Source organism: Triplophysa rosa, linkage group LG12 (assembly GCF_024868665.1).
Source record: "Triplophysa rosa linkage group LG12, Trosa_1v2, whole genome shotgun sequence".
Classification (NCBI taxonomy): Eukaryota; Metazoa; Chordata; class Actinopteri; order Cypriniformes; family Nemacheilidae; genus Triplophysa; species Triplophysa rosa.
The window spans coordinates 25,243,459-25,255,958 of record NC_079901.1 but is presented as its reverse complement, the minus strand read 5'-3'; the positions used below and the strand labels follow the sequence as shown (position 1 = coordinate 25,255,958).

The 12,500-nt window shown below is 41.4% G+C and overlaps 2 protein-coding genes across 4 annotated transcripts in view; both read left to right on the top strand.

Moving 5' to 3' along the window:
- Nucleotides 1–7,424, top strand: part of LOC130562434 (threonine--tRNA ligase 1, cytoplasmic-like) — a 29,037-nt gene extending 21,613 nt beyond the window's left edge. For 2 of the 3 annotated variants that reach the window (XM_057347406.1, XM_057347405.1), the window contains exons 4-20: nt 2,515–2,702; nt 2,780–2,903; nt 3,105–3,229; nt 3,309–3,426; nt 3,507–3,571; nt 3,688–3,766; nt 3,842–3,988; nt 4,527–4,625; nt 4,800–4,966; nt 5,356–5,518; nt 5,984–6,121; nt 6,204–6,281; nt 6,365–6,465; nt 6,538–6,642; nt 6,721–6,793; nt 6,864–6,978; nt 7,061–7,424. In XM_057347406.1, coding sequence (XP_057203389.1) covers nt 2,515–2,702; nt 2,780–2,903; nt 3,105–3,229; nt 3,309–3,426; nt 3,507–3,571; nt 3,688–3,766; nt 3,842–3,988; nt 4,527–4,625; nt 4,800–4,966; nt 5,356–5,518; nt 5,984–6,121; nt 6,204–6,281; nt 6,365–6,465; nt 6,538–6,642; nt 6,721–6,793; nt 6,864–6,978; nt 7,061–7,209 — 2,034 coding nt within the window. In that variant the 3' untranslated portion in view covers nt 7,210–7,424. The remainder of the gene's footprint in view (nt 1–2,514; nt 2,703–2,779; nt 2,904–3,104; nt 3,230–3,308; nt 3,427–3,506; nt 3,572–3,687; nt 3,767–3,841; nt 3,989–4,526; nt 4,626–4,799; nt 4,967–5,355; nt 5,519–5,983; nt 6,122–6,203; nt 6,282–6,364; nt 6,466–6,537; nt 6,643–6,720; nt 6,794–6,863; nt 6,979–7,060) is intronic. The other variant, XM_057347407.1, reaches the window with a different exon arrangement.
- Nucleotides 7,425–8,325: 901 nt separating this feature from the next.
- On the top strand, nt 8,326–12,500 carry tm2d3 (TM2 domain containing 3). The gene is made up of 6 exons (XM_057348021.1): nt 8,326–8,491; nt 9,202–9,297; nt 9,385–9,548; nt 9,786–9,960; nt 10,182–10,257; nt 11,895–12,500. Exons 1-6 carry the CDS (start codon nt 8,383–8,385, stop codon nt 12,058–12,060), a joined length of 786 nt encoding a protein of 261 aa, XP_057204004.1. The 5' UTR covers nt 8,326–8,382; the 3' UTR covers nt 12,061–12,500.

Genomic DNA, 12,500 nt, shown 5'->3' with positions numbered 1-12,500 from the left:
TGACTCAGAGACAATATACATATGTACATTCATTTAACAATTCACTATCTTTGGCAAGACTGGACAGGTTTTATGGATTTAATCATCAACTTAATTTTTTTAGAAATTGTTCAATTGTCCCTGTTAGTTTTTCAGATCACAGTTTGGTGCAATGTTTTTTAGCTTTGAGCTCAGTAAAACCGAAGAGTGCCTTTTGGCATTTCAATAATAATTTGTTGAATGATAAAAATTTTAAAGGAATTTTTACTTTTTTTGGGGAATAATTTAAGAATAAGAAGTCTGGTTTTCAATCATTACAGCAATGGTGGGATTTCGGAAAAGCACAAATTAAACAATTGTGTCAAAATTATACTTTCAACATCACTAAAGATTTGACCCTCTCGATGGTTTCATTGGAAGAGGATATTAAGGAACTCCAAGAGTCTGCTGAGATTTCACAAAATCAAGTTTTGTTGGGAATTTTAAATAATAAAAAACGGGAATTAGCTGGACTGCTAGATTTAAAGGCACAAGGGGCTCTGATCAGATCTCGGTTTCAAAACATAGAGTGGATTGATATACCTTCAAAGTTTTTTTTTAGTCTGGAGAGAAAGAATGGACAGAAGAAGTATATGCATGCTTTTTGTTCTAAAGATGGACTACTTTTGTCCGATCCTGTAAAGATTCGCAAGAGAACAGTAGAATTTTATGAAGAACTGTATAGAAGTGAACTTACGCACAAGTCAAACATTGATGATGTTTTTCTTGATGGTCTTCCTCAGGTCTCTGAAGAGGCCAATAAAGAACTTTGGCAGTGTGGTGACCTTAGACGAGCTTAAAAAGGCTCTTTAAGGGATGGAAAGTGGCAAAGCCCCTGGCATAGATGGTCTGCCTATAGACTTTTATAAGTCTTTTTGGCCTGAAATAGGTGAAGACCTACTTGCAGTGATCAACGAAAGTATAAAGGAGGGGAAATTACCCTTGAGCTGCCGTAGAGCAGTACTCACTTTACTGCCAAAGAAAGGAGACCTGAATGAAATAAAGAATTGGAGACCTGTGTCACTTCTGTGCAGTGATTATAAAATGCTCTCGAAAATTTTAGCAAATAGATTGAGTGAAATTTTGAAGGAAGTTATCCACCCTGATCAGACTTACTGTGTGCCAGGTAGGCAAATTTGTGATAATATTTCATTTATTAGAGATATTATGGATATTGGCAAGCTTCTTGACATTGATTTTGGTTTAATCTCTATTGACCAAGAGAAGGCCTTTGATCGAGTGGAACACACCTACCTGTGGAATGTTCTGGAGGCTTTTGGCTTTAGTAAGAATTTTATTGATAAAATAAGAGTTTTGTATTGTGATGTTGAAAGTATTTTAAAGGTTAATGGTGACTTGTGTGCTCCTTTTAAAGTTTTTAGAGGTATTGGACAAGGGTGTGCCCTTTCGGGTATGTTGTACAGTTTGGCCATTGAACCTCTTTTAATAAAATTTAGAAGAGAGATTAATGTTGTGTTGGAGAGGTTGAACTGGAAGATACAGATTCTGTTGGCAGGCATCTTTTATATACATAACAAGCTGATTTAGGAGTACTTTCTTAAAGTGACAGGACTAATCTGTGGTCCATATAGGCACATAACCAATCTGTGGAGCCAGAATTCTTGCTAGTTGGTAGGGGATCAAATACTTATTTCACTGACTGAAATGCAAATCAATTTATAACCTTTATATAACATTTTTTTCCCCTGATTTTTTTAAATATTCTGTGTCTATCAGTTAAAATAAACCCACCATAAAAATTATAGACCCTTCATTTGTTTGTAAGTAGGCAAACTTACAAAATCAGCAGGGGATCAAATACTTATTTCCCTCACTGTATTGTGTTAAAGTGTTTAATAAGAATATTCTTAATGGAAAAATAGATACACCTTGCGGTAATGTAATTGCTTTTAGATGAAAACACAAACCAGAATGGAGCACTTTATAAGTCACCATTACCTAGGAAAACGGGGATTTACAATGGAGGATTTGCATGGAATCATTGCTGTGAATGCATTTGTATCTGTCATTAATCAAGAAGTGGATTGTAAATGTCCTTTTTGTTCCCAAAGAGAAACAGTGTTTCATGCTTTTATGTGTTTGTATAAGATTGAGACCATTATTTACAAACATTTTTTTTTGTTGAATTTTTTTCAATGAAGGTTTTTATTTGTGGTTTTAAATACAATCGAAATCGAGGTAATGAATGCCAACTTTTAAATTTTTTACTGGGACAAGCGAAAAGAGCAATTTACTTGAACAGAAAAAACAAGATTGAAAATAATTCGGTTGTTGATTTGACGTTGTTGTTTAAAATTCTAGTAAAGTCTAGAATTTTAATTGATTTTAGATATTATAAAGCAAGGAATGATCTTTTGAAGTTTTGTTTTATATGGTGTGTAAAAAATGTCTCTCTCTCTCTCTGTGTGTCTCTGTCTCTCTTTGTGTCTCTGTCTCTCTCTCTCTCTCTCTCTCTCTCTCTCTCTCGCTCCTCAGTTGAACCCTTGGCCTGCTTTTATCTCTGAGCGTCTGGAGCTCTATGACCGGCTGAAGCAGGAGAGTGACTCTATTCTGTCCGAGCGAGCGGCGAGCAGGAAGCCCATCGGTGTCCAGCTGCCTGATGGACGGACGGTTCCGGCCACAGCGTGGGTGAGCAGCCCGTATCAGCTGGCCTGTAACATCAGGTGAGGAACTGCTGTCCTGTAATGACTCACCCGTCCACTGACGTGCAGTTTTCTGATGTGTGTTGATGCGGGTGCAGTCAGGGTCTCGCAGATAACTGTGTGATCGCCCGGGTGAACGGAGAACTGTGGGATCTGGACAGACCTCTGGAGACAGACTGCAGTCTGGAGCTCCTGCGCTTTGACCACAAGGACGCTCAGGCCGTGAGTTTCACCTTCTGAACCTAACATATCATGTGTGATTCTCTTCGTGTGCATCGCAGTGGCTGTTGAGTCCATAAACCCCACTGACTTCTGTGATATGAACCCAAAACCACTGAGACGTTTCTCAAAATATCTTCTTTTGTGTTCCACTGCAGAAATAAATGAACTACCTCTTTAAAGAGATGATGTTTTCTGTGTCAGGTGTATTGGCATTCCAGTGCTCATATTCTGGGTGAAGCCATGGAGCGGTTCTACGGCGGCTGTCTCTGTTACGGGCCGCCCATCGAGAACGGTTTCTACTACGACTTGTTTCTGGACGGTCAGAAGTGAGTTGGAGATGTTTGCAGAGCTCGGCTCCACGCGTGCCTGATCTGTCACGTCATACGTGTGTGTGTTTCCTCACAGAGGAGTGTCCAGCACTGAGTTCAGTAATCTGGAGAACATCTGTAAATCCATCATGAAGGACAAACAGACGTTTGAGAGACTGGAGGTCAGTAAGGAAACTCTGCTGGACATGTTTAAGGTGAGACATGGCCATCCACAGACTTAAATGTTGAATCATTTCCTGATCTGTGCCGTGTGTAACATAGTGTTTTTTTATAGTACAACAAGTTCAAATGTCGTATACTGAATGAGAAGGTGTCTACACCAACCACAACAGTGTACAGGTAACACATGATCATCATATTCCTCAAGAGCTGCTGGAAACCCTCTCATCTCATGGATTTAATCTCTCTCTCTCTCTCTCTCTCTCTCTGTGTGTCTCTGTCTCTTTTATTTGTAGGTGTGGCCCATTGATTGATCTGTGCCGAGGGCCGCACGTACGACACACGGGTAAAATCAAAGCTCTGAAGATCTATAAGGTAACACATCTTCATGTATTGTTTTCAAACATTAGCACAGATGTGTACAAATCCTGAAATTTCATCTCTGTTCAGAATTCTTCGACATACTGGGAAGGTCGTGCTGATATGGAGACTCTTCAGCGGATCTACGGAATCTCTTTTCCTGACAGTAAAATGCTGAAGGAATGGGAACGCTTTCAGGAAGAAGCCAGAAACAGAGACCACCGTAAAATTGGAAAGGTTTGAGATGACCAGTGATTGACAAAATAACGCTGTGAAACTTGGCTTTCCTCTGAAAGTGTTTTCACGTGATCTTTAATGACAGCGAGAGAGAGTTTCTCTCATTTTCTGTGAGGAGCAGGTGGTGACGGCCGTCTTGTTCTCTTCAGCTCAGTAGGAGATGCGACTGATCGCTTCTCATTAAAATCAAAACTCAAATAACTTCAGATTTAAACTCTTTCTCGGATCATCTTACAGTCATACAGTATGATTTGTAGTGTATAACATCAAGTGTGTATTATATTTATCATCTCGCCTTGTTTTAAATTGAGTATAAATGGGATTTTATATTTCAATTCTTTGTTAGACAACATCACCAGAGCTTCCTGCAGAACAACACGTGTCACTTCCTCTTTAAGTGTGAATGACTAATGTGAATCTCTCTCTCTCTCTCTCTCTCTCTCTCTCTCTCTCTCTCTCTCTCTCTCTCACTCTCACTCTCACTCTCACTCTCTCTCTCTCTCTCTCTCTCTCTTTCTCGCTCTGATGTGATTTGTAGGATCAGGAACTCTTCTTCTTTCATGATCTGAGTCCAGGCAGTTGTTTCTTTCTTCCGCGAGGAGCTTATATCTACAATACACTGACAGAGTTTATCAGGGTAACATCAACACTCCAGACGAGTCTCATGAACCCTGTGAAGAACATCTGTCAGTAAAAGTGCATACTTCATACACATAGGTGTGTGTGTGTGTGTGTGTGTGTGTGTGTGTGTGTGTGTGTGTGTGTGTGTGTGTGTGTGTGTGTGTGTGTGTGTGTGTGTGTGAGAGAGCAGGAGGAGTACTGCAGACGGGGATTTCAGGAGGTGGCTTCTCCGAACATCTATAACAGTAAACTGTGGGAGACGTCGGGTCATTGGCATCACTACAGTGAGAACATGTTCTCTTTCCCTGTGGAGCAGGACATCTTCGCTCTGAAACCCATGAACTGTCCTGGACACTGGTACATCCATCACCACACACACACACACACACACACACAATCTCACACACATGCACATACACACACTCTCACACACTTGTGCACACACATGCGCACGCACACACACACACACGTATGCACGCACAAACGCAAACGTACACACATACGCACGCACAAACGCACACACACATACACGCATGCACACTCACACGCACACACACACATTCACATGCGCACGCACACGCAGACACACACACTAAACTCTCTTAAAGCAGTCATTCACCGAATTATAAACATTCTTAATTTCTACAATTTAATATGAAGATGATGTCATGTTATAGGGTGCTCTACATTCATCGTTACAGTAGTCAGTGAAGAGATAAATCTGTCTGGTGTTTGTTGTGATGCAGTCTGATGTTCGGTCATCGTCCGCGCTCCTGGCGCGAGCTGCCGCTGAGGTTCGCAGATTTCGGTGTTCTTCATCGCAATGAACTCTCAGGAACTCTGACGGGTCTCACCAGAGTCCGACGCTTTCAGCAGGATGATGCTCACATATTCTGCACCATGGATCAGGTGATGTGAATCTATCAGCACCATGTGCTCATGCGTTTCAATTTCCTTTGTCCTTAGCTGAAGCGTGTCTGCTTGTGTCGTGTTCAGTAGTAACTGAAGTTTGATGTTTGCGACGCTGAAGAAGTCTTCTGAACCACAGAATAACTCTCAGCTCTGTCAGTCTTTATTCTGCTGAGAAGAAAATGAAGAAGAGACGATAATAATAATAATAACATGAAGGAGAAATATTAAAAGGCATAGTAATGAAAAGATGCAGAGCAGTTTGATTCTGTAGTGAAAAATGAAATGAGAATGATGTCATGGGTTTGTGTATGTGACCTGAAGGTTTAGAATAAAGACTCTTAAAAGCAAAACCTCTCTATTGAAATCTGCTTTCTTTTTGAATGCTAAACTCTATTATGGATCAGGTGATGCTATCAGCACCATGTGATACATCCCGTTAACTCTTCTTCTGTTGCGTTTCAGATCGAGTCCGAGATGAAGGGATGTCTGGATTTCTTGCGCCGTGTCTATGATGTGTTTGGATTTTCGTTTCAGTTGCATCTCTCCACACGTCCGGAGAAGTTTCTGGGAGACATCGCTGTGTGGAACCAAGCTGAGAAGGTTCCAGAATTTCCTTTGTCCTCAGCTGAAGCGTGTCTGCTTGTGTCGTGTTCAATAGTAACTGAAGTTTGATGTTTCACAGCAACTCGAGAACAGTCTGAAAGAGTTTGGAGAGCCGTGGAAGCTAAATCCAGGAGACGGAGCTTTTTACGGGCCCAAGGTGAGACATTCATTGAACCGTTGTTCTGTTCTCAAGTGAACCGGCTCCATCGAACTCCGAATCATCTCATATGATTCTTTTAGATTGACATTAAGATTAAAGATGCCATCGGCCGATATCACCAGTGTGCCACGATTCAACTGGACTTTCAGTTGCCCATCCGCTTTAATCTTGTCTATGTGGGGTGAGTACAGTTCTGAGATCTTCCACTGCGAGACGCCTTTACAATCACTTACAACAGTTTTCATCATCGCAGGAAAGATGGCGACGATAAAGCCAGACCAGTGATCATTCACAGAGCCATTCTGGGTTCAGTGGAGAGAATGATCGCTATACTCACTGAGAACTACGCTGGGAAATGGTAAAAACCAGGAGTCACGGGGCATGAAGTCTCACGGCATTAATGTTTAGATCTCAGCGTGTCTCATCTGTTTCTCAGGCCGCTGTGGGTGTCTCCGCGTCAGGTGATGTTAGTGCCGGTCAATCCCTCTCTTGAAGAATACGCCAAACAGGTACGACGCACATCGCTCGGTCAACGGTTTCGGGATTAAAGATGATGTTGAGATGGGTTTTCTCCTGCAGGTGTGTAAGCGATTTGTCGAAGCGGGTTTCATGGCCGACGCTGATCTGGATTCTGGTTGCCTTCTGAACAAGAAAATTCGCAACGCACAGCTGTCACAGTACAATTTCATTTTGGGTAAGAGGTTATGGCCGAACCCCATGACAGCGGGTCTTCTGAATGATCCGCTCTGATCTGTCTGTGTCTGATGGTCTTGCAGTGGTGGGTGAGAAGGAACGGCTGACTGACAGCGTGAACGTGCGCACGAGAGACAACAAGGTCCACGGCGAGCTGACGGTGGAGGAGGTGATGGCCAGATTGACTCTACTGAAGCAGTCCAGGTGTCGCGACGCTGAAGAAGTCTTCTGAACCACAGAATAACTCTCAGCTCTGTCAGTCTTTATTCTGCTGAGAAGAAAATGAAGAAGAGACGATAATAATAATAATAACATGAAGGAGAAATATTAAAAGGCATAGTAATGAAAAGATGCAGAGCAGTTTGATTCTGTATTGAAAAATGAAATGAGAATGATGTCATGGGTTTGTGTATGTGACCTGAAGGTTTAGAATAAAGACTCTTAAAAGCAAAACCTCTCTATTGAAATCTGCTTTCTTTTTGAATGCTAAACATTCACATCATATCTCTCACTCCCAAGATTTGACCGTTTATACAAATAATTTCAGATTTTGATTACATTGTTGTACAATCTTTATGGCTTAATTAATTATCTCAAAACCAGACTCCTCACTTTAGCTTTATTGTGATCCCTACTCAACTCAACTTTATTTATATATAGCGCTTTTACAATTTTCATTGTTACAAAGCAGCTGTACATGAGACACATTGACTACAAGCAAAACAATCAAAGTTGTACCTGCAAAAACAAGAAAAGGTTGAAAACACAGAAGACAGACACACCCACACACAAAACACTCCACACACACAACACGCACACACACCAACACACAGAGACACACACACACACACACACACACACACGTACGTACACAGACAAGTACGCACACACACACACGCTCAGTGAGAGCACACATTTAGGATAAAGGAGAGATATCCCTACAAAAACATTCTATGGTTTGATGTGGTAATACTGTGCTGCTTTCATGTAAGGCATGGCGGCGAATGATATAAAACTTTAAAAAAGAAATAGTGTAATGTCCAGAAATAAAGAATCGTACTATGGTAAATCATTGTGATGTACTGTGGTACCACCTTAATTCATGTACCATACTGCATAAATATAATACTTCCAAGAAAACGTATTTATCATCTTACAGTGGTAGGCCCTTGTTTTTTTACGATTTAAAATAAATGTATACACGTTCTAATTTTTATATAAAAGCAGGCGATTTACATTTAATTGATTTTAAACGATTATTAGCATGGCAAGTAGGTGTACAATGGCAGATTTGTTGTTGTTTTTAAGAGGACTTTTATTATGTTTATCTCAGCTTGAGCGAGCGCTTTACGCAAGCGGAAGTAACGTTGGTTGAGGTCCTTCGAGGAGCGTCGGAAGGTTCGGGATGGCAGCAGACGGGTTTAAATGGGTTTTTGAACGCGGACGGAAGATCATGAGCTCATGTGTGATCACAGTTGTGTTGCTGTTGGACATTTACTTCACATGTGTGATCGGTAAGACTGCAGCTTCGTTTCTGAACACACAAACACTGACGCGCTCATGTCGTTTGTCATATCAATTCTGAATTAAATAAAACACAACAAAACGACCATGTGTTTTATAGACACGAAAAATGAATATGGTGTATTAATATTATAATATGTTATAGTGTTATAGTACAGCACACATCACAGTATCGTCAGATTTCACTTTCATTCAAGATGTTTATTGTCAACCGGACCAATGAACAATGACGTTCTTATTTCGTCTAACGCTATTCCTCTCGAGAACAACAGGGTTGAAGGACACGAGGAAGACAATACATGACAACACAATGAAATACAAATGAATATGATAAAAGATGAAACAGTAAAGATAATAAACATAAACATTACACAATAACAAAAGCTTAAAGGGACAGTTCACCCAAAAATGAAAATTCTGTCACCGTTTACTCACACCTGTATAAATGTTTTTGTTCTGCTTAACACAAAGAAAGATATTTGTAAGAATGTCAGTAACCATACTATGGGAGTCAATGGGTTATGAGATCCGTTTCCTTACTGACATTCTTACAAATAACTTCCTTTGTGTTTAGCAGAACAAACAGGTTTAGAACAACCTGAGGGTGAGTAAATGATGACAGAATTTTCATTTTGGGGTGAACTGTCCCTTTAATAGCATCACAGTATTTTATGTGTGAAGTGTGAATGTTGTCTCTCAGGGTATCTGAGCTCTCCTCATGTGGGTCAGGAACCGCCGTACACGGCCCAGCAGAAGCCTGTGATGAGCAGCCCGGCGGCCCTGACAGCGTCCTCAGGTGACTCTTGAACCCATTGATTCCTGCAGCTGTGTTTTAGGTGGTTTATTGCTTTAATATGGATTGGGTGTGTGTGTGTGTGTTCAGTGTCGTCAGCGGCCACCGGAGAGAGCTACACAGCGAGATGTCCCAGTGACGGTCTCTGCACTAAACTTCCTGCTGAATGCATCAGCTGCGCGTACCATCACAACTGCAGCTACGGCCAGCCAACAAACTTCACCTGCAACACCAGACCCGGCGTCCGTTGTGTGGTGAGATTTATTTGTCTCATGTTTTGATGTGGGTCGTGAAAATTGCAGCCTGTCACGTTTGACATCTGACATGTTAATTACACTGCATGCGCTCTGTGTTTCCATGTGCGGTTTGAACAGCATGTGAAGCTATAAATAGCACATGGAAATTATATTTGAAGCCACATTTAAAATTCAGTTCTTTAGCGAGATTGTTTGATGTTATTCGATGTTTGTCAAATCGTTTGTTTTTCTCAGAATGAGTCGGGTGAGCAGCAGCAGAACTTCACTCTGACGGTGGATTGTCGTTTCTGCTGGCAGTTGGACGCGTCTCAGTATCTCTGCTCTAATTCCACCAGCTGTATGACGGTGTCGTGTCCGCGCAGGCGATATAACGCCACCTGTGTAGTCCTGGAGCTCGCGCACTGCTTAGGTACGAGCTGTCTGTGATCCACTAGATTCCTTTCATTTGCTTTTGACAGCGCAGCTATAGTGCACTCAGAAATGGAAACGCCCTCGTGTCTGTGTGAATGAAGTACAGATACAAAACCGTTTTTGGATGAGAATCCTTAAATGTTTTTCTCAGTTTGTTTGATCGATGAGACAAACGCTGGAATGTGTTTTGTGTGTGTTTGTGTGTTATTGTGTTAACAGGCCGGAGAGAGTTTCAGAAGCGTTTGTTTTGTAACTGGACTGGAGGATATAAGTGGTCAACAGCCCTTGCGCTCAGGTGATTTTACACTCGGACTCTGTTATTATAACCCTCTTGTGTTTTCATTTCAACCCTTCTCATGACAGGTGTGATGATTTTGTCGGTTTTTATGACAAACTGCACTTCAGCATGTTCTATGATTGACAGCTGTAGATAAACTCGGCCGTCTGGTTTAAAGCGGCAGTCCGTAGGATTGGCCTCTTTGTCGCCATCTCAGTTTGTAATTGCTACTGCAGGTGATGTGCGGAGGTATTTCTTGACGTGAGTTGTGATTCGGCACTGCTCAACTGCGCGGATGAGTCTGATGTTTTGAGTCGTGGCCCGTGACAGTGCAGCGGTGAGAATCTTCACTGTACATCAGTAGCGCATAATAAACACAGATAACATGGCAGATGATATAACACGACACAAATAAGAACATAAACAGACACAAATAGCGCAAATGGAGGCTGTGTTGAAGTACTTCGGGTGCTGGGTCATTTTGTTACTTCTCATGGAAACTCCCGTAACACGAACCGGACAGAAGATCCCCGAACGCGGGTCTCAAATGCTGACAGGCACGGTCATAAATCATTGTACATCATACAACTATATATACTATATGCAAAGCCTTTCCATCATATCCGGGTTATAAATCCGTACATTTGAGTGAAATCACAGGCTTCACTTGTCCGTGCTAATGAAATACAGATGTGGGGAGGTAACGTTCATTTCTAAATCGCACGAGGTCCCCAGATAATACTAATCCCGGGCGAATAGGTCTTAAATTACATTTATCATAAAGAACATAAAGAGAGAAAGAACAACCGATGAAAGTGTACCCGTCTATATTAACACAACAAGTGCGCTACGATTTTTGTGTTATCTATTGAAATATAAAAAATGTGTCTTACCTGTTCAGAAGAAATAAAGCGATGTCTGCACCTGTTTACAATCCTTTCAGATCACGGAGTTCCCGCCACCTTTGAAATGCCTTGCCAATATTAATTTTCGCACGAGTCCGATCACATTCCCTGTTTCTTTGTAAACCGTCTTCAGTTCGTTCTTCTTGTTTTTCACAAATGATGAATCCCCAGATGTCAACACTGCTTGGCGTTTAAAAGTAAAAGTACTAAACGCCGCCATAAATAATACTAAACGTTGTATGAAATCCTACCCAACAGTTGAGAGCAAATTACAAACCATTATTACAAGCGTTCCGTGGTGAATCCAGCAAGGGTAGTGACACAGTTTTAAACACAGTTCTTTCATGTACTTGCTCAATAATTGGTTTTAGCTCATTTTTACTCCAAAAAACTTGCGGACTGCCGCTTTAACACTGTCTGAAGCGTAATTGGGTGTTTTTGTTCTGATTAATGATAATGCAAAATGAAATCCAGCATAATCTGATTCTGCCTAAATGACAGGGCTGTGGGGTGAAACAGGAGTGTGGGTTTGGTTCTCTGAGATGGAGATGTTCTGCGGTGTAGTGGTTACAGGCTTTGTAGCATTTTCTGTCTTCCTTGTGTCTGTTTACAGTAAAGCTGCTTTACAACTATGCTAAATTGTGTTCAAGTGTTATAGAAATAAACTTGAATTGAATTGAACATTAGGCTACTTCAGGAACATGAATAGTCTATTCCACAGTTTATTGTCATGTTTCTGTAATTCCACAGCATCACTCTGGGCGGGTTCGGTGCGGATCGCTTTTATCTGGGTCAGTGGAGAGAAGGTTTGGGGAAGCTCTTCAGTTTTGGTGGTCTGGGCATCTGGACCCTCATCGATGTTCTGCTGATAGGAGTGGGTTACGTGGGTCCGGCTGATGGATCTCTGTACATCTGAGGCCCTGTGGGCTGGAGATTGACTGACTCTCAGATTTCCAAGCAGATTAGCACATGTTGCTGTCCAAACTCCCACAGCGTCGGAATCCCATCTGCTCTGAATGTGTGTTCATGTGTCCAGCATGTCTGAGAAACATCACCCTTCCACACACACACACACATATATGTGATCTGGGCTGAGGACGATGATGATGAAGACCATTTAAATCTTTCATCAGGATGGTGGAGTCTGAAAAAAAAAGTAAAATATGTATCTGAATTATGTAAGAATGAATGTAATATTCATGCTGTATATATATATATATATGTGTGTGTGTTTATATGTTTATGCTTGGATGTGTCTCATTTCGTGGTCATGTGATTGAAACTTTACAGTTCTCACATGTTGTTTTTATTGTCACAGAACTGATCAATAAAGCTCTTCAGGTGATGTTTTGTGGA